Genomic DNA, 27,441 nt, shown 5'->3' on the forward strand with positions numbered 1-27,441 from the left:
ATTGAAAATCTAACCCTAGGAGCGTGGCAGAGCAGAGGTGGGGAAGGACGAAGAGCCGGTAATTTTTAAACTCCCTTCCCTGGACCGTGAGGTTCGCTATGCAGAACCCTTTGATCTCTACCGAGTGAGACCCGGAGGTCAGGGAGATTTTTTGTTTAACTGGGTGAAGGGGAGAGAACAGCACCTTACCGTGTTGGGGTGTATGAAGCTCTCCGTGCTCCCAGAGTCGATCAGACAGGATGTTTCATGCCTATTGATGAGCACGGTCGTCGTTGCAGTCGAGTGTGTTCGGGGCCGAGAATGGTCCAGGGTCACCGAGGCTAGTCGTGGCAGAAGTTGGATGTTGTCCTCGGACGGTGTGTGGTCATCCGAGTTGGGGTCCTGAGAGTCCAGCCAAGATGGCAGCGCCCACTGGTCGCACATGGCTGGGAGTGCACAAGCCCATCCATCACACGTGGTGTCCGAGAGACAAGATAGCGGCGCCCGGAGGCCACACGTGGCCCTGAAGGAGGAAGATGGTGGCGCCCGCTGACCGCACGTGGCCCGTGGAGAGGGTTGTGGTGGCGGTCCCGATTCGCCTCCGGAGACAGCAGCAACCACCCGGACCTGGGATACTGCCACGAAGTGGCCCTTTTTGCCGCATCCTTTGCAGAGGGATGAGTGAGCCGGACAGCGCTGTTGGGGGTGCTTGGCTTGCCCGCAAAAATAGCAGCGGGGGCCCCCGGGGTTGCCTGGCAGTCTCGCAGCACAAGCTTGTGGGGGGATGGGGGATGCATCGGAGTCGGTCGCGGGGGTTCCACGCTGCCCAGGGGGCTGCCACGCGGTCAGGGACGTAAGCGCAGGCGTTTCGAGAGGCCACATCCAGGGAGCTAGCAAGGACCCGTGCCTCTTTGAGGCCTAGTGTCTCTTTCTCCAGCAATCGCTGACGGATTTGGGAGGACAGCATACCTGCAACAAATGCGTCCCGGATCAAAAGTTGTGTGGTCGCTGGCTTAAACTTGCGGGCAGTTACAGTTCCTCCCCAACACCAGAAGCGCACGGTAGAACTCTTCCAGCGATTCCCCAGGGATTTGTCGCCTCGTCGCTAGTAGGTGTCGGGCGTAGACCTGGTTTACAGGGCGAATATACTGTCCTTTCAGCAGATTCAGTGCGGCCTCAAAATCATCCGCGTCCTCGATGAGAGTGTAGATCTCTGGGCTCACCCTCGAGTGCAGAACTTGCATTTTCTGGTCCTCTGTGGGTGTAATTGTGGCCGTCCTGAGATATCCATTGAAACACGCCAGCCAGTGCTTGAAGGTTGCCGCTGTGTTTGCCGCGTGGGGGCTGAGTTGCAGACACTCCTGCTTGATTCGGAGCTCCATTCTTTAAAATTTAGTGTAATAAATTGACGCTCGATCAATAACTCCAGAAGTGAGATTGGAGATAATTGAAGGCTTTATTACACTAGATGTTTCCTCCAGCAGTGTGGGTACAAAAGACAGCTGCTGGGGAGACACGGGCTCTTACACTCCGCCTTACTGGGCGGAACCAGCAGGCAGGCTTAACTAATGAAAACAGTACCTCCTACACCAATGGTCTTACAGCATTACAGGGTACCGTAATACCTCTAATACCGACTACCACAAAGTTATTTTGCAGAAATGGTTTTAAACCTGATTTTAAAGGCGGAGAGAAATGTAGAAAGGGGGGGTGGGGGGTGTTAGGGTTACCGTTAAACAGAGTAGTGCTTGAAGGCTGCTGTCACTAAAGATGTGAGGAGGGAGATGGACAAAAAGCCTGAGTAAGCTATCCAAGGCTGTGCAAAGGCATCAAAGGTGGCGGAGGGAGCAGAGATAAGGTTGGATGAAGCTACTGAGTAATTTAAGGATGATGTGCTGGAGACAAGGAGTAGTGTATTCTGCAATGGTATGAATTACGGCCAGCCAGGACAGAATATGAATAGCAGGACTTTGCTCAGGGTGGAGTTTGGGGAATGCAGAATGGGAGGCCAGAAATAGATTCTCAGGGAAATAGAGTCCAGTGATGACATAAATGTGGACATAGAAGTTGGTCGTGGATGTGCTGAGGTAGGGGCAAAGGTCTGAAATGTTGTGGAGGTCTTGCTGGTATAATGGGTTTAACGGTAAATTCATCATCAAATGAGCCCAGGGCTGATAAACCCGGATATACAGCAACCAGTTTTGGGTGTTAACCAGATAATAAAGTCTCTGATATGATGGACAGAAAGTGTTTTCGTATTTCCAACTGCAAGTGTGCCCCCACTATGTTGAGAAAAGACAAACAAATATTTACCAGCAGGCTTTGACTAAGTGACTGGCTAAAGGTAGATAAAGTCAACAGCAAAGGAACCAAGACATCGAAAACAAAGGCTTTGATTTCTTATGTTCAGATCAAGAATATTTTGCCCCATCTAGCACATGTATCAGAGGGCAATGTGGCAGCATGGAGGCGGTTGACAGAGAGTTGGAAGTGTCACAATGTACACACAGGTATATATGATGGTGCACAGACAGGCAGTGATTGACACACAGGATGACCAGTGAACACACATAACACAGCAGCCAATCACCAGACAGGACACGACCACTATAAAGCCAGAGGGCACTAGTTTTCCCGCTCTCTTGGGATCCAGCCTCTGAGACAGTCAGAGCCAATGAGCAGCAACTAGAACATACACCATGTGGTACTAAGATAGGCTGGTCAGGTTAGCCTCGGGTCTCTAGTCAAGTCAGCATAGTGTCAACCCACAGTTAAAGTATGTATGTGGAAGCCAGTCTCTCTCACTGCTGCAGCAAACGCAGTCCTCGCAGACCCGGCATACCCAACACATCAGGAAGAGCAAGAGCGAAATCCATAAATATTAAAGCTGTCCCCATCCCTGTGGACGATGCCACACCGCAGCATGTAGGATGAGGGGATCGCCCCCTCAAGTCCTTCATGTACAGCAAAAGATGCATGATAAGAGATGCTTGATCAAAGAGATGAAAGGTATGACTAAGAACCAAAAGTCACCACAGAGTTCAACATTGATAGTTTTCCTTATAAATTCCCATTAAATAAATTCTTAAAAAGTTGCAAGCTCTCTCTGTGCCTGTCGGATAGGACCACTCTTCTCCAATCACCAATTGTAGAATTCAGTGTGCAAAGTAAAATTTCTATTGTGATTGCTTTCAATCAACAATTAAGTTTCTTTTTATTGTCACGCAGATTAAAAGGCTGTAAAAAATTCAGGAGATCTTGATCCTGTCGCTGACATGTATTTCCATCAATGCTAGTCTAATTAGCATCACAAACATGCAAAAACATCAGTCAAACTGTGGGATTGAATGACAAAAAATGTCATCGCCAGAACAAAGTACAGGCTAATGTAGCCAGTGTGCATCTCGGTCAATGGTTCATGACAAGATCAAAGTGTCTGCATCTGTGATCTCACCAACTTTCAAGGTTGTGTTAAAATAGACTCAAAAAACTCAAACCCTATTTATTTTCGACAGCCGTCTACACGTGCTTTCACTTGCAGACCCATCTATAATATTACACATTACCAGTTCACCATTTTCTGTATATTTGCCATTTATTTATATCCCTCTAACTACAGAATCATAGTTTAACTACCTGTATTTACATTAACTGACTTCCGGGTGCGGCGATGACCAGCTGAGTCGCACGTTTCGGCAGCTCCCGGTGAAACGGACTTTTGGGCTCATGATAGGAGCCCCAACGGCAATTTTGACGGCTAAAAACACTGTGCGGTAAACCAGAAGGGAATCCCCCCTGGATACGGATGAAAAAAGGAGGAGAAAGTGGCTGGATTGCAGTGGATCCTTTAGAACAGCGGCAAGGAAGGCAAGCAAAAACCAAGATGGCGTCGGAAGGTGGCAGTTTAACATGGGGCCCTGAACAACAAGAGTTCTTGAAATGCTGTGTGGAAGAGCTCAAAAAGGAAATGAAGAAAGAGCTGTTGGCCCCGATACTACAGGCGATCGAAGGGCAAAAGGAGGAACTAAAGACCCAGGAGCGGGAGCTTCGGGTCGTGAAGGCAAAGGCAGCCGAGAATGAGGACGACATACAGGGCCTGGTGGTAAAGACGGAGACGCATGAGGCACATCAGAAACGATGTGTGGAAAGGTTGGAGGCACTGGAGAACGATGCAAGGAGGAACAACCTGAGGATTCTTGGTCTTCCTGAAGGTGTGGAGGGAGCGGACGTCGGGGGATATGTGAGCACGATGCTGCACTCGTTAATGGGAGCGGAGGCCCCGGCGGGTCCGTTGGAGGTGGAGGGAGCATACCGAGTGATGGCGCGAGGACCGAGAGCAGGAGAAATTCCCAGGGCCATAGTGGTGAGATTCCTCCGTTTTAAGGATAGAGAAATGGTCCTTAGATGGGCAAAGAAAACTCGGAGCAGTAAATGGGAGAACGCGGTGATCCGCGTTTATCAAGACTGGAGTGCGGAGGTGGCGAGAAGGAGGGCGAGCTTTAATCGGGCCAAGGCGGTGCTTCATAAAAAGATAAAATTTGGAATGCTGCAACCGGCAAGGCTGTGGGTCACATATCGAGGGAGGTACCACTACTTTGAGACGGCGGATGAAGCGTGGACTTTTATTGTGGAAGAAAAACTGGAATGAGCGGGTTATTAAAAAGAACGTTTGAACAAAGTGGTGGGGCGAATGTGGGGGGCGAAGAGGGGGGTTAAAAAGGGGGAAAGAGGAGTTTTATGTACTAATCCTGCGATGTGGTAACTTTTCACTCTTCCACAGGTGGTGATGGGGGGAGGAGGGGAGGTGGAGGAGATGGGGCGTTGGTCATTGGGGGCGGGGCCAAGGGAGAAGCGCGGGCTTGGTTCCCGCGCTATGATAATCATGGCGGGAATAGAGAAGCAGGAAGGAGGGGGCGTCGCACGGTGCGAGCCGAGGTCACGGGGGGAAGCCGAGGTCGGCCAGAGTTTGCTGACTTCTGGGAGCAACATGGGGGGAGTAATTACGCTAGCGGGGGATCTAGCGGGGGGGGTGGGAGGGGGGAATTACTGGGTTGCTGCTGCTGAGGAGAGGGGGGAGCTGGTATGGGAGGGGATGGGCAGGGGGGCACCGCCTGGGCGAGATACAGCTGCGTGGGAACCGGGTGAGGAGCTGGAAAAAGGGGATGGCTAATCGACAAGGGGGGGGGGGGGGGGTAGGAAGCCCCCCAACCCAGCTGATCACGTGGAACGTGAGAGGGCTGAACGGTCCGATAAAGAGGGCACGGGTACTCGCACACCTTAAGAAACTTAAGGCAGATGTGGTTATGTTACAGGAAACGCACCTGAAACTGATAGACCAGGTTAGGCTACGCAAAGGATGGGTGGGGCAGGTGTTCCATTCGGGGCTAGATGCGAAAAACAGGGGGGTGGCTATATTAGTGGGGAAGCGGGTAATGTTCGAGGCAAAGACTATAGTGGCGGATAACGGGGGCAGATACGTGATGGTGAGTGGCAAACTACAGGGGGAGACGGTGGTTTTGGTAAACGTATATGCCCCGAACTGGGATGATGACAATTTTATGAGGCGGATGCTCGGACGCATTCCGGACCTAGAGATGGGAAAGCTGATAATGGGGGGAGATTTTAATACGGTGTTGGAACCAGGGCTGGATAGGTCGAAGTCCAGGACTGGAAGGAGGCCGGCAGCAGCCAAGGTACTCAAAGATTTTATGGAGCAGATGGGAGGTGTAGACCCGTGGAGATTTAGCAGACCTAAGAGTAAGGAGTTCTCGTTTTTCTCCTATGTCCATAAAGTCTACTTGCGAATAGACTTTTTTTATTTACATTAACTAGAAGCAAACAAATGGATATAATGTTGCAGCTCGAGTAGTCAATCAACCTGAACACAGGTAAATTAAAGAAACAAAAGGTGTGTCTAGCTGAGGTGTGAATGGCTGGATATCAGCACTCCGGATGCAAAGTAAAGGAAGCAACAAGAAAAAAACCAAATTGGCAAAATAAGGAAACAAAATGGAGGCAGAGATTTATGATCTAAAATTGTTGAACTCAATATTGAGTCCAGAGTGGTCATTATTGCTGCCTGATGCCAAATTATCCAAAGATTATCTGATCACAACTCATAACATTCTTAGGTGTACATTTGCAAAAATTGCTGCAAGATCTTTTTAACATTATTTTGTGAATGTCAACAAACTGTCAGAGCCTGCCATCGTTAACTTGTGAAACCAACAGCAATGTCTGGCATCCGCACATGTGCAGTTACACATGGAACTCAAGAAGTTGTTTGTCATTGGCAATTCCCTGTTGAAGACTCCGCAGATGGCAATCATAGAAATCACTGAACTGACAAGAATATCCCCTTTAACAATGTAATATCACAGCAAAATTCCTGAAAGAAGTATTAAAGGTACAACTAGGCTCGTAATCACTGGTGTTCAAAAACCTCCCGAGTCTTGGAAAACTAATTGCATATTTGGGTAATGCTCATTTTTTCCATTATGATGAAAACTTCCAGAGTTTAAAACAACAAAAAACAAAGTTTTTTGTGATACATCAGCTTCTTATTGGTCTGTCTTGATCTTTATTCCACATATTGTATGATTTATGACAAGTGAACGATAGTCAGTGAATCGATTGGCTGCTTACCTTGCTTGATGGCACTGCTGTTGCTGAATATCTGGAGATCCCCTTGACTTGGCACTAGATTCAAATTAATAGTGGGAATGGGAAATACTTGCCACAAAGATTACAAAATCCTTGCTGGCAGTTTTCTTAAGAGGTCAGCTGTAAGCTCCATTGCTATCTCACTGACTGCAAAAACCGAACCGTAGTTTCTTTACCATTTAATCATTACTTAGATCTCAGGATTTTATGAATCAAATAGAATATATTTATATCAAAAGAAGCTGTATAACCATCTATTTTTTAAAAAATATATATTTTATTGAAAATGTTTTCCAAACAACAATTTTTTCCCTTTTACAAAGCAAACGTAACAGTAAAGAAATTTTAACAATACACAAATAACTAAACCCCATAATCGTTTGACATAAACTAAACTAAACCCCCCCCTCCCCCCGGGTTGCTGCTGCTGGTCATCTGTCTTCCCTCTAACGTTCCCCTAGGTAGTCGAGAAATGACTGCCACCGCCTGGTGAACCCTTGAGCCGATCCTCTCAGGGCGAATTTTATCTGCTCCAGTTTAATGAACCCCGCCATATCGTTTACCCAGGCCTCCAGTCCGGGGGGTTTCGCCTCCTTCCACATGAGTAGGATCCTATGCCGGGCTACTAGGGACGCAAAGGCCAAAACGTCGGCCTCTTTCGCCTCCTGCACTCGCGGCTCATCCGCAACTCCAAATAGAGCTAACCCCCAGCCTGGTTTGACCCGGGCCTTCACCACCTTCGAAATCACTCCCGTCACTCCCTTCCAATACCCCTCCAGTGCCGGGCACGACCAAAACATATGTGTGTGGTTTGCCGGGCTTCCGCCGCACCTCCCACATTTGTCCTCCACTCCAAAGAACCTGCTCAATCTTGCTCCCGTTATGTGTGCTCTATGTAGCACCTTGAATTGAATCAGGCTAAGCCTGGCGCATGAGGAAGAGGAGTTTACCCTGCTTAGGGCATCAGCCCACATACTTTCCTTAATCTCCTCCCCTAGCTCCTCTTCCCACTTTCCTTTTAGTTCACCCACCGACTCCTCCCCCTCTTCCCTCATCTCTCGGTATATCTCTGACACCTTGCCCTCTCCGACCCACACCCCTGAAAGCACTCTGTCCTGAGTCCCCTGTGTCGGGAGCAGCGGAAATTCCCTCACCTGTTGTCTAGTAAACGCCCTCACCTGCATATATCTCAGGAAGTTTCCCCGGAGCAACTTATACTTTTCCTCCAATGCTCCCAAGCTCGCGAAAGTCCCATCTATAAATAAATCTCCCACCCTCCTAATTCCCAACTGGTGCCAGCTCTGAAATCCTCCATCCATTCTTCCTGGGGCGAACCTATGGTTGTTCCTGATTGGGGACCCCACCAGGGCTCCCCGCACCCCTCTCTGTCGTCTCCACTGTCCCCAGATATTCAATGTTGCCGCCACCACCGGGTTCGTGGTAAACCTTTTTGGTGAGAACGGTAGCGGCGCCGTCACCAGCGCCTCTAAACTCGTCCCTTTACAGGACTTTCTCTCCAGTCTTTTCCACGCCGCTCCCTCACCCTCCATCATCCATTTACGTATCATTGCCACATTGGCGGCCCAATAGTAATCGCCCAAGTACGGTAGTGCCAATCCTCCTCTGTCCCTGCTACGCTGAAGGAACCCCCTCCTTACTCTCGGAACTTTCCCTGCCCACACGAAGCTCGTGATGCTCCTGTCTATTTTATTGAAAAAGGTCTGAGTGATTAGTATAGGGAGACATTGAAATACAAATAAGAACCTCGGGAGGACCATCATCTTAATTGCCTGCACCCTGCCCGCCAGCGACAGAGGCTGCATGTCCCACCTCTTGAAGTCCTCCTCCATTTGTTCTACCAGCCGTGTCAGATTAAGTCTGTGCAAGGTTCCCCAGCTCCTAGCGATCTGAATCCCCAGGTATCGGAAGTTTCTTTCCACTTTCCTTAGAGGCAGGCCTTCTATCTCTCTACTCTGGTCCCCTGGATGTATCACAAATAATTCACTCTTCCCCATGTTTAGCCTATACCCCGAGAAATCCCCGAACTCCCTCAACATTCGCATAACCTCTATCATCCCCCCCCCGCTGGTTCCGACATGTATAACAATAGGTCATCTGCGTATAGCGAGACTCGGTGTTCCTCTCCCCCTCTAATCACCCCTCTCCATTTCCTGGAGTCTCTCAACGCCATGGCCAGAGGTTCAATTGCCAACGCGAACAACAATGGAGACAGTGGGCATCCCTGTCTTGTTCCCCTATATAGTCGGAAATACTCCGATCTTTGTCGACCCGTAACTACACTTGCCATTGGGGCCCCATAAAGAAGTTTGACCCAGCTAATAAACCCGTTCCCAAACCCAAACCTCCTTAACACTTCCCATAAATACTCCCACTCCACCCTATCAAATGCCTTCTCTGCATCCATTGCCGCCACTATGTCCGCCTCCCCCTCCACTGGGGGCATCACCATCACCCCTAATAGTCGTCGCACGTTCACATTCAGTTGTCTCCCTTTTACGAACCCTGTCTGGTCTTCGTGCACCACCCCCGGGATACAGTCCTCTATCCTCGATGCCAGTACCTTTGCCAGCAATTTGGCGTCCACGTTCAATAATGAAATAGGTCTATAGGACCCGCACTGCAACGGATCTTTATCCCTCTTCAAAATTAGCGATATCGTCGCCTCCGACATTGTCGGGGGTAAAGTCCCTCCTTTCCTGGCCTCATTGAACGTCCTCACCATTAACGGGGCCAACAAGTCCACATATTTTCTGTAATATTCCACCGGGAACCCGTCTGGTCCCGGAGCCTTCCCTGCTTGCATGCTCCCCAGTCCTTTAATAACCTTGTCCGCCCCAATCGGTGCCCCCAGGCCTACCACCTCCTGCTCCTCCACCCTCGGAACCTCAATTGATCCAGGAACTGCCGCATCCCCTCCTCTCCCTCTGGGGGTTGAGACCTATACAGTCCCTCATAAAAGGTCTTGAACACCTCATTTATCTTTCCTGCTCTTCGCACCGTGTCTCCCTTTTCGTCTCTAATTCCTCCTATCTCCCTCGCTGCTGTCCTCTTTCACAATTGATGAGCCAGCAGGCGACTAGCCTTTTCCCCATATTCATACCTCCTCCCCTGTGCCTTCCCTCCACAGCACCTCCGCCTTTCTGGTGGTCAGAAGGTCAAACTCCGTCTGGGGTCGTCTCCTCTCCCTGTACAGTCCCTCCACCGGGGTCTCTGCAAATTCCCTGTCCACCCTTAAAATCTCCCCCAGTAATCTATCCCTTTCCTTGGCCTCTGTTTTCCTTTTGTGGGCCCCAATGGAGATCAGCTCTCCTCTGACCACCGCTTTTAGTGCTTCCCATACCACTCCCACAGGGACCTCGCCGTCGTCATTGACCTCCAGGTATCTCTCGATACACCCCCGCACTCTTGCACACACTCCCTCATCCGCCATCAATCCCACATCTAATCGCCAGAGTGCTCTCTGCTCCCTTTCCTCCCCTAATTCCAGGTCCACCCAATGTGGGGCATGGTCTATGGCTGAATACTCAGCTTCTTCCACCCTAGAGATCAACGACCTTCCCAAAACAAAAAAATCTATCCGGGAGTACACTTTATGGACATGGGAGAAGAAGGAGAACTCCCTAGCCCTAGGTCTAAGAAATCGCCATGGATCCACTCCCCCCATTTGGTCCATAAACCCCTTAAGCACCTTGGCCGCTGCCGGCCTTCTTCCGGTCTTTGAGCTGGATCTATCTAGCCCCGGGTCCAGCACAGTATTAAAGTCCCCTCCTAAAATCAAGTTTCCTACCTCCAGGTCCGGTATACGCCTCAGCATCAGTCTCATAAATCCCGCATCGTCCCAGTTCGGGGCATATACATTAACCAACACGACCTCCATTCCCTCCAGCCTGCCACTCAACATTACATATCTACCTCCGCTATCTGCTACGATGTTCTTTGCTTCAAATGCTACCCGTTTCCCCACCAATATGGCCACCCCTCTGTTCTTTGCGTCTAGTCCTGAGTGGAACACCTGTCCCACCCATCCTTTCCTTAACCTAACTTGTTCCGCCACCTTTAGGTGCGTCTCTTGGAGCATAATCACGTCTGCCCCTAGTCCTTTCAAATGCGCGAGCACTCGGGCCCTTTTTATCGGTCCATTCAGGCCTCTCACGTTCCACGTGATCAGCCTCACTCGGGGGCTCCCTGCCCCCCTCCCGTGTCGACTAGCCATTACCTTCTCTAGGCCAGTCCCATATCCCGCGTCCGCGCTCCCACTCGCTCCCCCAGCGTCGCATACCATCCCCGTCCACCCACTCTTTAGCCATTTCCTTTTGGATTTCCGCAGCAGCAACCCAGTTGTCCCCCCCCCCCCCCCCCGCTAGATCTCTTTCTAGCATGATTGCTCCCCCCATATTACTTCCGTAAGTCAGCTGACTTCAACTGACCCCGGCTACTCCTGCTCACTCCTCGACCCCCCCGTGTGGGGAACTCCCATCCGCCTTGCGCCTGTCTTCCCGCCATATTCTTTCTGGCGCGGGAACATCCCTTTAGCTGACCCGCCTCTTGTGGCGCAGCTCCCTTTCCCCTCCCCCTCCCCTACCTCATTCTCCATCTATGTCCCGTCTTTCCCCCCTCACCGGCGCCCACATTTCCCAATGTCTCCCCCCTTCCCAATTTACTTCTCTATTAACATCAACCATAGCATTAACAATAACATTTCCTGCAGTATCAGTCCCTCAGTTCCGATCCAATTTCTCCTCTTTAATAAAGGTCCATGCTTCCTCCGCCGTCTCGAAATAATGGTGTCTCTCCTGATACGTGACCCATAGTCTTGCCGGCTGCAGCATCCCGAACTTCACCTTCTTTTTATGCAACACCTCCTTGGCTCGGTTAAAACTCGCCCTCCTTCTCGCCACCTCCGCACTCCAATCCTGGTACACCCGTACCACTGCATTCTCCCATCTGCTACTCCGCACCTTTTTAGTCCATCTCAGGACCTCTTCTCCATCCTTAAGGCGGTGAAATCGCACGATTATCGCCCTGGGTGGTTCTCCCGCTTTTGGTCTTCTCACCGGGATCCGATGTGCCCACTCCACCTCCAAGGGGCCCGTAGGGGCCTCAGCACCCATCAGTGAGCTCAGCATCGTACTTGCATAAGCTCCACAGTCCACTCCTTCCACTCCTTCAGGGAGACCCAGTATCCGAAGGTTCTTCCTTCGCGCTCCGTTTTCTAGGGCCTCGATCCTTTCAGTACACTTTTTATGAAGTGCCTCGTGCGTCTGTGTTTTGACCGCCAGGCCCAGGATCTCGTCCTCATTATCCGTCACCTTCTGCTCCACCACGTGGAGCTCTGTCTCCTGGGTCTTTTGTGTCTCCTTGAGCCCCTCAATTGCCTGTAGCATCGGGGTCAGCACCTCCCTCTTTAGTAGCTCCACGCACCGTCTCAAAAATTTGTCCTGCTCGGGGCCCCATGTCGCCTGCGCTTTCTCCGCCGCCATCTTGTGCTTCTCCCTTTCTGTCTCTTTGGTCGACGATTCCTCGCGCTGCAGCCGCCGCCGCCGGTATTGTCCTCCTTCGTTGGGGGGGGGGGGGGGGGGGGGGGGGGGGGGGGGAACTCCCTTCTCACTCACCCCACACCGGGTTGCGTCGCCCAAAAATTTCCCGTTGGGGCTCTTAAAAGAGCCCGAAGGTCCGTCGGAGCTGGAGCCGCCGAAACGTGCGGCTAGCTCGGCATCACCGCAACCGGAAGTCATAACCATCTATTTTAACATCCTAAGCTATACTTTCTCATCTTACAAAATGAACCAAAGCTATTCTTTGCACCTTAAAGAGCGGTTCCTAATTACAAATATATGGTGTGTTACAATTATGAAGTTATGTTTTGGAGCTCTCTGTTTAACTTAAGATAAAATGGGGGAAGATAAAATGAGGGAATGAAGGGATGTTGTGACCTGCTCTGAATTCTGTCTGACAATCAAACTTGGTGGCTTGGTTACTGTGGGTACAGGGGGACCAAAGTCAAAAAACTTGTTGAGAAGGTGCAAGATGTGCACACCTGTGGACAACGGCAACAGCCGTTCCGTTGACTATGGGTAGATTGTTAGTCTCCAAATCTCACTGGCAGGTGTTAGGAATGTCACGTTTTACTAATCATTATACTTTGAACTGCCTGTGTAATTCCAAGCCTGAATGTAGTTGGAGGTCTAAAGGATAACTAATTAGTATTTCTCCCTGGATACAAAGTTCATGCGAGATATATACAGCCAGGCAGCTAGGCTTTGAGAGGGGATGAGTCCATAGAACATCCCTGTATCGGTTACAGGATTTTAAAGATATTCCTGAAACCTACATACACAAACCAGTCTGAATTCATCTGATTGGCAAAGAGCAGAAGATAGGGGCAACTGGACTAAATCACTGGCTTTGAAAGCCGACCAAGGCAGGCCAGCAGCATGGTTCAATTCCCATAACAGCCTCCCCGAACAGGCGCCGGAATGTGGCGACTAGGGGTGTTTCACAGTAACTTCATTTGAAGCCTACTTGTGACAATAAGCGATTTGCATTTCATTTCATTTCAACTAGTCTTGGTTCCTGAGCAGAGAAAATGCTAACTCTATTGTTCACCATGCAGAATGCTGGTGGGAGCTCATGCTCAGATTGAAGAGATTCCCAGAATTTTCCGGCTGTTCACACCGGTGGAATCTTCTGGTCACGTTGATGGTGCACCCCTGCTAAGGGTTTCCGGGCGGCGAGGGGTGCATTCAACGGGAAATCCTGCTGACAACGATGGGACCAGAAGATCCTGTCACCAGCCAAAGGTGGTCTGTCTCCGCGAAACATAGAACATAGAACTGTACAGCACAGTACAGGCCCTTTGGCCCATGATGTTCTGCTGAACTAGTCTGCAACTAAGATCAAATCAACCTACTCCCAATCATCCTAGTGCACTCCATATGCCTATCCAATAACCGCTTGAAAGTTCCTAAAGTGTCCGACTCCACTAGCATAGCTGGGAGTGCGATCCACACCCCTACCACTCTCTGAATAGAACATAGAACTGTACAGCACAGTACAGGCCCTTTGGCCCACGACGTTGTGCCAAACTAGTCTGAAACTAAGATCAAATCAACCTACTCCCAATCATTCTAGTGAACATGTGGTGCATTGCGTGGAAAATCCCACTCCACTGAGTTTGTGAGGAATTAAAAGAGGCTTGAAGATTCACCCAGCTTGGGCTAGAGGGAAGGAATTGCTAGTGCAATCCGCAGAGTAAAAGCAAGTCTTAGAATTGGGAGTTCCCTGCTAAGACATGAACAAGAAAGCAAGGCACCATGAGCTGAGACTAGTTCCTGGAAAAAGTGTCTACTTAAGGGCCTGCTGAAAGTATAAACATGGAAGGGGGGATTGCTGTTCATTTTAGAAATTAAATGGGGAAACCTTCGATACAGAGATTTAGAGTATAAATTGCCGAATAAAATAGGGCCTGTTCAAAATTTGTTTTAGTTTATAACACTAAAAATCTTAAAACCTGAAATCTTTTGAGATCCTTTCCATTGGACACCAGAAATTCAAACATCTTGTTAAAAGGTATCTACAAAGATTGTAATGTGCTAATTGCCACAAAAATCAACACACACAGCAAATTCAGAACGTCGCCTTCTCTGGACATTTTTTCAAAAATTGAGTATAAAATGGTAAATTGCAAACAATCAAAGGCAAAAACAACATTGTTTCAGAAGTTTGGAGTCAACAATGCAGTTTTAATTAGCCTCCAAATCCAATTTCCATAATAACCACCTCAACATGTCACGCACCTTTGAACTGAAGGCTCAAGTGAGTACCATTTTTAATCAGGACAGGGAATACTATAAATAGGTACCTCTGTTATACCAAAGGGAAACTTATTTACCTATTTTCTGAAGGTAAGAGCGAAAGCAAGGCCAAAGCAGAAAGTTTCCGTCTCTCTGGTTGTGTAATGTTATCCATTCGATCAACCCACATCTCGATTATATTACCAAGGAGCTGTTCCATCTAGAAAGAAAAGCAAATCTATGAGTTTCTGTGGTTGATTTACAATTAAATGGCATAATATTAGGGAGAGATACACAATCGAAGATAAAATGGACATTCTGCACAATCGTTATTACAAAACCACAACTGGAAGGAACATACAAATTAAAATGAGACTGAAATGCCTAAAAAAAAAGTGCTTCCAGGCAATTCAGTTTTAATGAGCAGGCACACAATAATTCTTTAATAATTAAGATGGAACACACATTTCTCAAACTGTCAAATTTAATTACTATTCAGTTACAATGCAACATAGTGATGAAACTGACTACAGTTGGGATAGGAGATCTAAGTTGAACTATCTTGCCAAAATGGATATCATCAGCAACCCTTTTTGATATTAATATTAACAGAAGGGTGAGCAAATTTCCACAGGGCCAGTAAGATGCTATAGTAGAAGTCAGGTGGCGTTTGAGAAAGTATATATGTTCCCTGATGAACCAGATTTTATTAAAAGACTCCGCTGCATTTTAGTACTTCATGTCTCATTTACATTTATAGGAGCTGTAACCAAATTGTCTATAATCTGGCATCTGAAAACACGTATCTGCGATGCATGTGTAATAAATTAGAAACTGGGATAAATAAAAACTGAAATGAATTTACATTAGTTTAACCATGAACGGAGTGCAATTTAGCTGACATGTAGATTCTTTGTCAAACAGCTAACAATGCACCTGTCTAGCTGCAATTTACGATGTGATTAACTAATATAATGTAGCATTTAGTTTCATTTTAAAATCCTGTATCCATTTAATGATTTCATATTTCTCTTTATTATAGTATATTTTATGCTTTTTAGTTTAGTCCAACTTCCTATTTGATTGCCATGTGTTTCTGGTCCTGCCCACATTTTATTTCTCCGAATGATACTTTTTTTTTCTGGGGGGGGGGGGGGGGGCACTCTCTGTATTGCAGGAATAGTGGAACAATGTGCATACGGTTTTCAGTATGACATCACATGTCACATGAGATTTTATGATGTCATTTGTAACAACAGGAAAAAAATGATTTGCTTGTACTATTCAATTAAGCAATAGTCCTTTTCAAAGGCAATTTCCCTTTCTCTGTAGTGCCTAACCCCATCCCTCTCACACATACCTGTGACAATTCTAGACTTAACCTCTTTAAAAACTCTTGACAAGGCTCCTTGACCTCATCCTAATATTTGCTTCAGCACTTCCAACATTTTTGTGGACCATTTCTGTGTCTCATTGGTTGTGTTTGTGAAAAACAATATATTTTGATTTGCAGCTTATGATCTTTACAAATTCTTCTGTACAAAACAAATTGGTCACTGAATATACATCAAGCCACATATATGCTAGATACATTTGCATTGGTGAAATATTCAAATTTCCAACTCTCTGCAGTGCAATTGTTACCATCACTTTTGTGGCAAAAATAAATTTGTGAACTGTCTTGTAAGACAGTTTTTTAAAAACGTGAAACACATTGGGAAGTTCTACACATCGTTGCCACAAGAACGGTATACATTTCAAAAGTGTGCATTGCTAACAGTGGGCTCACTAACAAACAATATTCAGAGTCTTTTAGTTACTTTCAATTAGTGCAATCAGGTAATGATAATAATCTTTTTTATTGTCACAAGTAGGCTTACATAAACACTGCAATGAAGTTACTGTGAAAATCCCGTAGTCGCCACACTGCAGCGCCTTTTCGGGTACAGAGGGAGAATTCAGAATGTCCAATTCACCTAACAAGCACGTATTTCGGGACTTGTGGGAGGAAACCAGAGCACCCGGAGGAAACCGATGCAGAGAACATGCAGACTCCACACAGACAGTGACCCAAGCTGAGAATCGAACCCAGATCCTTGGCGCTGTGAAGCAACAGTGTTAACCACTATATTAATGTCAGAAGTGAGATTCAAACCCACGCCTCCAGTTGAAGACCAGAACACCCGGCCCGCAATGGGAAGGACAAAATCCTTGAGTCTGGTGCCTTAAACCACTCGGCCATCGTGACAAGAACAGGAAGTACAGGAATCTATAAGATAGTAGATAGTAGTCATAAAGCATTTGCGGCTGTACAAGACCTGGCTACATTAGCTAAACCTGCACACTACTGCAAAACTAGCGTTCAGATAAACAATGCACAAGAACCAATGGGGTGATTGCAGAGCAGGCTCCATTTGGATTATTTCAATCTTATCCAAAATGCTCTAGCAGGGTGTCCCTGCCACATTTTGCTAATAAGCAAAATAAATGGCATTTTGGAAACTTTCTACAAATGGCTTTAAAGATTGACCACATGGGCCAGTGGCCACAAAACCGAAGTGCAATATTAGTGATTAACATTAGCGAAGGATGGGTGGTCATTGGGAAATAAATGGGTTTTGGATTTACACATATTATTTAAATTTACATAATATGTATTCTTCAAAATAAAATTCCTACCCTGTGTTTTTAAAGGTAAACATGCATCTGTAGATTCCAGACTATTCTTCAGCACAATGAGGAGAGACTTATTTTAATAATTAGTTAGTGAATTAATTGTAACCTATTCATAAAATCCTGGAAACATTTCTGAAAAAAGTAAATTTCTCCTATATTCTATTTTAGTCTCCTGAGCCAAATGGTATGAAGGAAGCTTACTTCTTCCACTGGTCTCTGCCCAAAGCTAGATGCTAGACTCAAATGGAGTATTGTCTCATCTACATCCTACTTATTGCACTGGAATGTTATCCTGCTCATTGCACTAGAATGAGTTCTGATATCTTATCTGATTAGACTAAAGTAGTGGTATGGTGCAAATAAGCTGGTGTTACAACCCCACTTGATATTGTAACTGGACAGGAAGATCCCATAATGGCCCAAACAAACCAAACTTTTTTTTGTGGAGGAACCGTGTCACAGGACCGCTAATTAGTTTTAACAACAAGAAAACAAACATATATTAAACATGGAAAAAAATTGATTATAATACGATACTCCTTTACTCCCGCCTTATTTTTTTGGGGGGAAATTTAGAGTACCCAATTCTTTTTTCCCCCAATTAAGAGGCAGTTTAGCATGGTCAATTGACCTGCGCATCTTTTTGGGTTGTGGGGGTGAGACCCACACAGTCAGGGCGAGAATGTACAAACTCCACTCAGACAGTGACCCGGGGCTGGGATCGAACCCGGGTCCTCGGCACCATGAGACAGCAGTTCTAACCACTGCGCCACCTTATCTTAACAATTACACATAGGCTTTAGGATTAACACAGATTATAAAATACATCTTAATCTACAATGGTCTCATTAACACAAACTCCATTTAAAGCAGACAAGATAAATGTAGGCAAATACACTCTTCACTCTGAACCCCAAGTGAATGTCTCCTCAGAATTCCCCCAGATGATTGTCACATGAATTTCCAAACTCCACTCCTAAAAACACGCTTTAAAATCTTCTCTCATAATTCTGTGTTCCCTTAGCGGTGTGCATTCCAAAATTCAGACCAAGTTTTCCAAATTACACGTTTAAACAAAGCTTCCACGGGCGCATGGTGGCGCAGTGATTAGCACTGCTGCCTCACGCTGCCAAGGATCCAGTTTTGATACCGGCCCCGGGTCACTGTCCGTGTGGAATTTGCACATTCTCCCCGTGGTTTTCACCCACACAACCCAAAGATGTGCAGGCTAGGCGGATTGGCCATGCTAAATTGCCCCTTAATTAGAAAATAAAAGAATTGGGTACCCTAAAAAATTTTTTAAAAATAAATATACAAAGCTTCCGCTCCATTTCTAACAGCGAATTGAGTCCAAGATTTCATACTAATCGCTTTCGGATTTTTCTGTCTTGACAGCTCTGCAAACTGCTCAAAATTGATTTACCTTTGAAGGCTGCTGTCCCACTTTAAATCTGGTTACTGAAATTGTCTCTTTAACCCAGAACACATTTTTTTACTCTTCCTTGAATTCTTCTGAACAAAACCTTGGTCTCGGTTCAATTAATTCCAAACTTCTTGGACACTTCTTTCTCTTCATTTCTGTAGTTTCTTTAACTAACTGGACTTTAGATTTCTGGCATCTGTTTTCTTACCCATTACACTATAGTATGAATTTTCTTCTAGCAAAGCGGAGAGAGATGTTCTCTCTTTAGCCTTCTAAAACCAACTTCTTCGAGCAAGCTGTGAGAACAGCCTTCTCGCTCACTTCTTATGTCCAACTGTAATCAAATTTAGCTAAAATATAACTTAAAGGCTTCTCCACCTTTTAAGGCCCTAGTTGCTAAGCAACACCCACATGCTTATGCCTTTTATTCATTCTTCACTCTATAGCCCTCTCTAAGCACAATAAAAATACAGTTGGAACGCAACCAACCCCCACACATACAAACACCCTTGTTCAGCAGAATCTAACAATAGGTTTTACCCTTCCAGAAACATTCGCAGAAACATTAAACCTACTTAAAACTATACTTTATTCCTAATGTTTACCAATACACAATCCCTTAAACTACCTTTATTTTCTGTAAACGATTTTGTTTCAACATCAGATCTAATTCTTTGAAGGAATAGAAGATGTGTGCGAACGTTGCGGGGAGCGGGGGGGCTAATCACGTTCATATGTTTTGGTCCTGTCCAAAGCTAGAGGATTACTGGAAGGAGGTTTTTAGGGTAATTTCTAAAGTAGTGCACGTGAAACTGGACCCGGGTCCCCGCGAGGCCATATTCGGGGTGTCGGACCAGCCAGGGTTGGAAACGGGTGCGGAGGCAGATGTTGTAGCCTTCGCCTCGTTGGTCGCCCGAAGGCAGATCCTGATGGGTTGGAGAGCAGCCTCTCCACCCTGTGCCCTGGCGTGGCGGGGGGACCTGTGGAATTCTTGACTCTTGAGAAGGTTAAGTTTGAACTGAGGGGATGGATGGAGGGGTTCTACAATTCATGGGCATTATTCATTGTGCACTTTTAAGAACTGGATAACATCGAACATTAGTTGGGGGGTGGGGGGGTTGGGGGAGGGGGGCGGTGTGTGTTAATGGTGACTATGGGTGATTCCTGATTCCTTTTTGTCATTTGTTTATGTGAACATGCGGGCTAATGTTTGGGGTTTGGTGGGAGGATGGGATCGTTGTTATTGATATGGGGATTGACATATTTGTTACTGATTATTGTTTATTGTTGGTGGGTGTAAATTTGGGAGAAAATGTGAAAAAGGAGAATAAAAAATATTTTTAAAAAAACATTGGATCTAAAGCAAATTATTTGCTTTTGGCCATCTTAACTTTTGTCAAATAAATCTAAAACTTGCAAAAAGCAATTCAAATTTACATGGACAGCAAAAATTGCTGGATACTTGTGATCAATCCAACATTTTTTTGTTGAAGAATGCAGTGATAAGATTAATCATTAAGAAACAGAAGTCATTTGATGTTTTCCACCTGCAAGGCTAATTTATGCATCTGACTCATTGCATGAAGATGATGTGAGAATGTATTTTCCCATTTTATTCTCGGAAAACTATTTGATAGCACCTGAACCTGTGAGATATTAGATATTTCATCATTGATTTAAGAGGAAATCTGCTAACTGAAGTTTGCATACAAAAAAACCCTTTTGCATCATTTTGATGGACGAAAAGTAGATCCTGACAACATGCTCCCACTGAACAATGTTATGCACAACCAAATAACCAGTTTTAAATCTCACGACAAATCAGTCAAAACTAAGTTTTTTTGATGTAAGCCTGTTAAAAACATATTTTCAGTTCATTAATCACAGATGGCAACATGAAGTTCAAAGACGATTTTATCAACATCATTAAATACTGCAGTGCATGACTGGGCTTAGATAATTTCAAAAGAACTATATTATCCTGCTCAACAGACAAAAACTATTATTACACCCATGATCAGGAGATATACCAACTGATTGTGCAAGGTAAAGCATCTCCCCGTCTCTGCAACATCAGAATACATTTAAAGGATGAAAATACATTAGGCCATCAAGGTCACCCAGTACGGAAAATACCACCTCCAGCTTGCGACAAAAAAAAGCAAATAATACCCAATTACTTTTTACAGGCATAAACCTCCATGCTTATTGGAGAGCGCATATTTCAAAATCCATCGCAAAAAAACATTTTATGATTGTTAGTTAAAGGAAACATGACCTTTATTTAACTAATTTAAATGTTAAAAAAGATGCAAAATTGGCCATATCTTGATTCATCGGTGCCATCTTAAAAAGATCTTTACAGGTATTTTTTTTAAAGAACATACAACAATCTTTATTGCAATAATTCTTTTTAAAGGGATGGGAAATTACAGGAAAAGGCAAAACCCTGAGTATTATACTGCAGTCTATCAGTAATTTTATAAGTCACCTAATTTAAAAGATAATTCTGGTGAATTATCGGAATATGCTCAAATCTTCAGTAACAATGCTTTTAACCAGCTAAGATCTTACTATCTTACCTAGATTTCAGCAATAATCTTTTAGGTTGTGGTCACATTTGGAAATGATGACATTATTAAAATCTTGCATTATTAAACACTGCAACCGTGGAGAATAGAATATAGTAAAATGGAACAGGAAAATAAACAGATGTCTACTAAACAAAACATTTTATGCAGCACCCGATTTCAGCTCACTTTTCCTTCCTGTTGTAGGTTTATGATAAATACAACAGAATTATGAGATGACCCAGAATGAAGACCACTAGCCAGAAGATTGATTTGGAAGCCATGCTAAAAGATAAAGATGTTTAACAGTGAAAAGTCTCTGGAATGCGAGACTAGTTTCTTCCATAGCTCAGGAAATATATTAGCAAAGCGTTATTAAACCGGGACTGGGATACTGCATTGATTTTAATAACAAAATGTGCAATGTATTACTGTGGTAAGGACAAATTGCATCATATTAGCACTGAGATGTGTTAACATTATGCTTGGCTCGTGGCCAAGAAAGACTTGCATTCATATAGCACACAAAAATATATTTTTACAGCTACAAATATAAAATCAATGTTTGCCATTTTGCAACTCTAATAAAGGAAAGCATCCGACTTCCAATATTCTTTGATTTACACAGAAACATAGGAACAGGAGGCCATTCAACCCATCGAATCGGCTGTGCCATTTGATTTTAGATCGTGGCTGCTCATCTACCTCGACTCTGTACTGCACTATCTCCATATCCCTGAATGTCATCTGTATCCAGAAATGTACTGATTTGTGTTTTGTACACACTCAATGATTGAGCTTCCACAGTCCTCTGGATTGGATTGGATTTGTTTATTGTCACGTGTACCGAGGTACAGTGAAAAGTATTTTTCTGCGAGCAGCTCAACAGATCATTAGGAGCCGGGAGTGCAGGAGGCGAAAGAGGCCGGTATTCTGGCCTTTGCGTCCCTGGTAGCCCGGCGAAGGATCTTGTTAGTGTGGAAAGATGCGAAGCCCCCCCAGTGTGGAAGCCTGGATAAATGACATAGCAGGGTTTATCAAGTTGGAGAGGATAAAGTTTGCCCTGAGAGGGTCTGTGCAGGGGTTCTCCAGGCGGTGGCAACCGTTCTTAGACTATCTCGCGGAGAGTTAGATGAAGTTTGGTCGACAGCAGCAGCAACCCGGGGGGGGGGGGGGGGGAGACACATCTCTCTTGGGGGTGGGGGGGGGGAAAGAGGGAGGGACGGGGAAGGGTTTTTTTTTCTGGGAGGCATCTGAGCAAGAAAATACATAAATGATCCGGAAAACTGATATGTACGGGAGGAATCCAATGTACAAAGTTCTGTATCATATTGATTTGCCATGTTTATGTCTTGCTATGCGAGTTTTCTTTTCTTTTTGTTACCGGGGGGGGGATTTGTTTGTATGGTTGAAAATTTTGTTAGAAAATTCTAAATAAACATATTTTTTTTAAAAACAAAACAGATCATTAGGTACATGGGAAGAAAAGGGAATAAAAGAAAATACGTAATAGGGCAACACAAGGTATACAATGTAACTACATAAGCACTGGCATCGGATGAAACATACAGGGTGTAGTGTTAATGAGGTTAGTCCATAAGAGGGTCATTTATGAGTCTGGTAACAGCGGAGAAGAAGCTGTTTTTGAGTCTGTTCGTGCGTGTTCTCGGACTTCTGTATCTCCTGCTCGATGGAAGAAGTTGGAAGAGTGAGTAAGCCGGGTGGGAGGGATCTTTGATTATGCTGCCCGCTTTCCCCAGGCAGCGGGAGGTGTAAATGGAGTCAATGGATGGGAGGCAGGTTCGTGTGGTGGACTGGGCGGTGTTCATGACTCTCTGAAGTCGTGAACTCTGGGGTCTAGATTCACCAGCCAGGGGAAATATCTTATACACATCTGCCCTGTTGAGCCCTGTAAGAATTTTGTAAGTTTCAATGAGATCATCTATCATTCTTCAAAACTCTAGACAAGTGTTTTTCAAATTTTCTTTCCCGGGACCCATTATTATCAATCAGCCGATCATCGGGACCCATGCTGGCCGACCTTCGCGACCCACGCCGGCCGACCTTCGCGACCCACGCCGGCCAACCTTCGCGACCCACGCCGGCCAACCTTTGCGACCCACACCAGCCGACATTTGCGACACACCATTTTTGTGTACCTTTAATGCGACAGGTGAACCTGCTTGGGCCTCACAATCTCGCTTGCTTTGTTATTCAATGTTACATTTCTGCTAAGGACTTCAGCTGATGATTTAAGTTCTCGCTGAATCCTTTGAAAAAAAATAAAGAGGTTTGTCCTTGAACTCGCCATGCTGAGTTGTCAAATGCCTTTGAAGTTCTGAGGGTTTTAAACTTTAATTTGCCAGTACTTCCCTGCATATAACACGTGGGCTTTGCACCTGATTTGCAATAGCACAATTAATAAAGCCATACTTCAAGAAATCATCTTTACACTGCTCTATTCCCAATTTTATTTATTCATTGTTTAAAACTATCCATCTTCAGTTCTTCACAGTCCCGTTGCCTTGCTTGCTCGCAGCTAGAATCTCTCTCTCTCCGTGATTTCACGCCAAAAGCAGAGGCATACAGGGCCTTAGATGTCAGTGTATGTGCCGGGCGTGTACGTGACCTGCTCTCTGACACCGCCTCTGGCCGGAGAACTGCATCGTTCTATTTAAAAATCGGTCGTAGCTGGAGTTCTTAATTTAAAAGCCGATTATGGCCATTTAGGTGCTTCGCCCGCGATCAATCATTCAGCGACCCTCCCAACACCCGCCTGCAACCCACCCGCAGTTTAAAAATTCCAGCTCTAGAGAATACAGGCACAGTTTCCTCGATCACCCTTCCTCGGGCAGTCCCCATCCCAAGGATTAGTCTCGTGAGTCTCCATTGATCTCTGGCAGGTATATCCTTCCTTAGATAAGATGACCAAAACTGAACAGATGCAGGTTATTACTTAGCAATAACCTGCTCACTGGGTTCCACCAGGGTCATTCAGCTCTTGACCTCACTACAGCCTTGGTCCAAACATGGACAAAAGAGCTGACTTCCAGAGATGAGGTGAGAGTGACTGTCTTTGACATCAAAGCTGCATTTGATCAAGAGTGGCAACAAGGAGCCCTAGCTAAACTCGAGTCAATTGGAATTGGGGGAACCCTCCTTTGGTTGGAGTCATACTGGCACAAAGGAAGATGGTTGGGATGATTGGCGGGCAATCATCTCAGCTCCAGGACATTACTGCAAGGGTTCCTCAGGGCAGTTCCCAAGGCTCAACCAACTTCAGCTGCTTCATCAAAGATCTTCCTTCCATCGTAAGGTCAGAAGTGGGAATGTTTGCAGATGACTGCACCATATTGAACACCATTCACGACTCCTCAGATACTGAAACAGTCCATGTTCAAATGCAGCAAGACCTGGACAACATCCAGGTGGGTTGGCAGGTGGCAAGTAACATTTGCGCCACACAAGTGGCAGGCAATGACAATCTCCTGCAAGAGAGAATCTAACCATCACCTCGTGATATTCAGTGGCATTACCATCGCTGAATCCTCCACTACCAACACCCTGGGGGGGTTACCACTGACCAGAAACTGAACTAGCCATATAAATACTGTGGCTACAAGAGCAGATAAGAGGCTAGGAATCCTGCGGCACGTAATCCACCTCCTGACTCCCCAAAGCCTGTCCACCATCTGCATGGCACAAGTCAGGAATGTGATGGAATACTCCCCATTTGTCTGGATGGGTGCAGCTCAACAACACTCAAAGAAGCTCAACACCATCCAGGACAAAGCATCCCACTTTATTGGCATCCCAAGCACAAACATTTACTCCCTCCACCACCAATGCACAGTAGCAGCAGGGTGTACCATCTACAAGATGAACTGCATGAACTCACCAAGTCTCCTTCAGCTGTATCATTCAAACCCATGACCACTACCATCTAAGGACAGCTCACCCCATAATGTTTAAGGGGTAATTGGAAGATGTTCTTTTCGGGTATGAAGTAAGAGATGACTACACATAATAAAGTTTTGTTTTAAAAATACCAAATCCCTATTTCTTCATGCAATCATCCCTGGGGCGAATTAATCTTTCCGCACAGTCTTACAATTAACTAAAATATTAGGGTTTTGGTCCAGTATCATAGCCACAGTTGGGGTCTGGCATGGGATCATAATACATTTCTATTCTCTTTTCCCTTTCTTTTTTAGTTTCTTTGCCCTCCTTTGGCTTCCAAATTTCTCCCATTCCTCTGGCTTAACACTTTTTCTGGCATCCTTTTAGGCCACTTCCTCTGATTTAATGCAATCGTTAACTTATTTTATTAGCCATGGTTGATTCACCTTTCCCACTGGCTGTTTGTGCCTTAAAGGAATGTATAGCCATGTGGTACTTCTTTAAATACTAGTCATCGCCTGTCTAATATCAAATGTTTTATTGTATTTTCCCAATCAACCATAGCCAACCTATTCCCCATACCCCAATAGTTTCCCTTGTTCAAATTTAAGACCCTAGTTTCAGAATGAACCAGATCACATTCACACTTAACGTAAAATTCATATTATGGTCACTCTTACCCAAAAGCTGCTTTACAGCAAGGCTATTACTTAGCTCTTTCTCATTACTTAATACTAAATTGAAAATAGCCCGATTCCCAGATGGCTCTTCAATGTACTGTTGCAGAATCCTATTTTGTACGCACACGACAGCATGATGAGGCTTACTCAGTTTATGTCTATATGTAAATTGTCATTTATGATGGCTAGGCAAAAAAGAAGAGGAGTTGGGATAGCAAATATGTAAATAGGGCAGCACGGTAGCATTGTGGATAGCACAATTGCTTCACAGCTCCAGGGTCCCAGATTCGATTCCGGCTTGGGTCACTGTCTGTGCGGAGTCTGCACATCCTCCCCGTGTGTGCGTGGGTTTCCTCCGGGTGCTCCGGTTTCCTCCCACAGTCCAAAGATGTGCAGGTTAGGTGGATTGGCCATGATAAATTGCCCTTAGTGTTGGGTGGGGTTACTGGGTTATGGGGATAGGGTGGAGGTGTTGACCTTGTGTAGGGTGCTCTTTGCAAGAGCCGCTGCAGACTCGATGGGCCAAATGGCCTCCTTCTGCACTGTAAATTCTATGATAAATTGAAGTCACCCATTATTACTGTATTACCCATGTTACATGCATTGCTAATTTCCTGATTTATACAGTGCCCAACTATAAACAACTCCCATCAATGTTTGCTGCCCCTTGCTTTTCTTACCTCCACCCAAACTGATTTTAAATCTTGATTCTGCTTTCCAAGATTCTTTCTTACTAATCTACTCATCTTTACCCTTATTAAGAATGCTATCCCAACTCCTCTTCTTTTTTGCCTAGCCATCATAAATGACAAATATCCAATCTTAGTCACCCTGTAGCCAGGTATCTGCAATGGCAATTAAATCATACCCAATTACCTCCATTTGTGCTTTCAAATCATCAATCTTATTGCGAATGCTATGTGCAGTCAGAGAGAGTGTCTTTAATTTTGCCTTTTTCAGCTTCTTCTGCATTCCGATCCCATATGTTTGCCTTTGCTTCATCTGACTTCTAATTTTGCTTCCTACTTTTCTACTTTCTGTTACCAGTTTTGCTTCCTTCCAATCTAAAGTCCCTCTCAGGTTCCCATCTCCCTGCCAATCTAGATTAAACCTTACCCAAAAGCACTAGCAAATCTTTCTGGGGGGCGGGGGGGGGGGGGGGGGGTGGTTATTGCTAAGATACAACCTGTCTATCTTGTACAGGTTCCACCTGCACCAGTGCCAGTGCATCAGACATATGATACCCTCTCTCCTATACCAGTTCTCCAGACAACTGTTCTATCGACTCAACCCTCCTATTCCTCTGCTTACTCGCATGTGACACTGGGAGTAATCCTAAAATTATTGCTTTTGAAATCCTGCTTTTTAATCTCCTTTCTAGCCCCCTAAAATCTGCTTTGAGAACCTGATCACCCTTCCCACCTATGTCATTGGTACCACGTGGACCACAACCTCTGGCTGTTCACCCTCTCCCATAAAAATATCCTGTAGCTGCTCTGTGACATCCTTAACCTTGGCAACAAGGGTATGGAGAATTTTGCATTCTCTCAAATGTGGAGCGCAGCCTGTTTTCATGTATTAAACAAATTTAAATTGACAAGGCATACACTACATTCCACTGATTAGTGCATGGGAAGAATATCCATAAAATTTACTTTTTTGCCTCTGTAGATGGTTGTTCTGTAATCTTCCTTCATTGTCCCAAGTTTATTGTTTAAATAAAGCTGCATTGAGAC

The 27,441-nt window shown here is 45.4% G+C and overlaps 1 protein-coding gene across 5 annotated transcripts in view; it reads right to left on the reverse strand.

Annotated features, from left to right (window-relative positions):
• The window catches only part of ipo11 (importin 11), an 878,696-nt gene that overhangs the window by 272,633 nt on the left and 578,622 nt on the right, over window positions 1-27,441 (reverse strand). For all 5 annotated transcript variants that reach the window (XM_072496963.1, XM_072496961.1, XM_072496959.1 and 2 more), the window contains one exon: window positions 14,555-14,676. In XM_072496963.1, coding sequence (XP_072353064.1) covers window positions 14,555-14,676 — 122 coding nt within the window. The remainder of the gene's footprint in view (window positions 1-14,554; window positions 14,677-27,441) is intronic.

Source organism: Scyliorhinus torazame, chromosome 3 (genome assembly GCF_047496885.1).
Source record: "Scyliorhinus torazame isolate Kashiwa2021f chromosome 3, sScyTor2.1, whole genome shotgun sequence".
Lineage (NCBI taxonomy): Eukaryota > Metazoa > Chordata > Chondrichthyes > Carcharhiniformes > Scyliorhinidae > Scyliorhinus > Scyliorhinus torazame.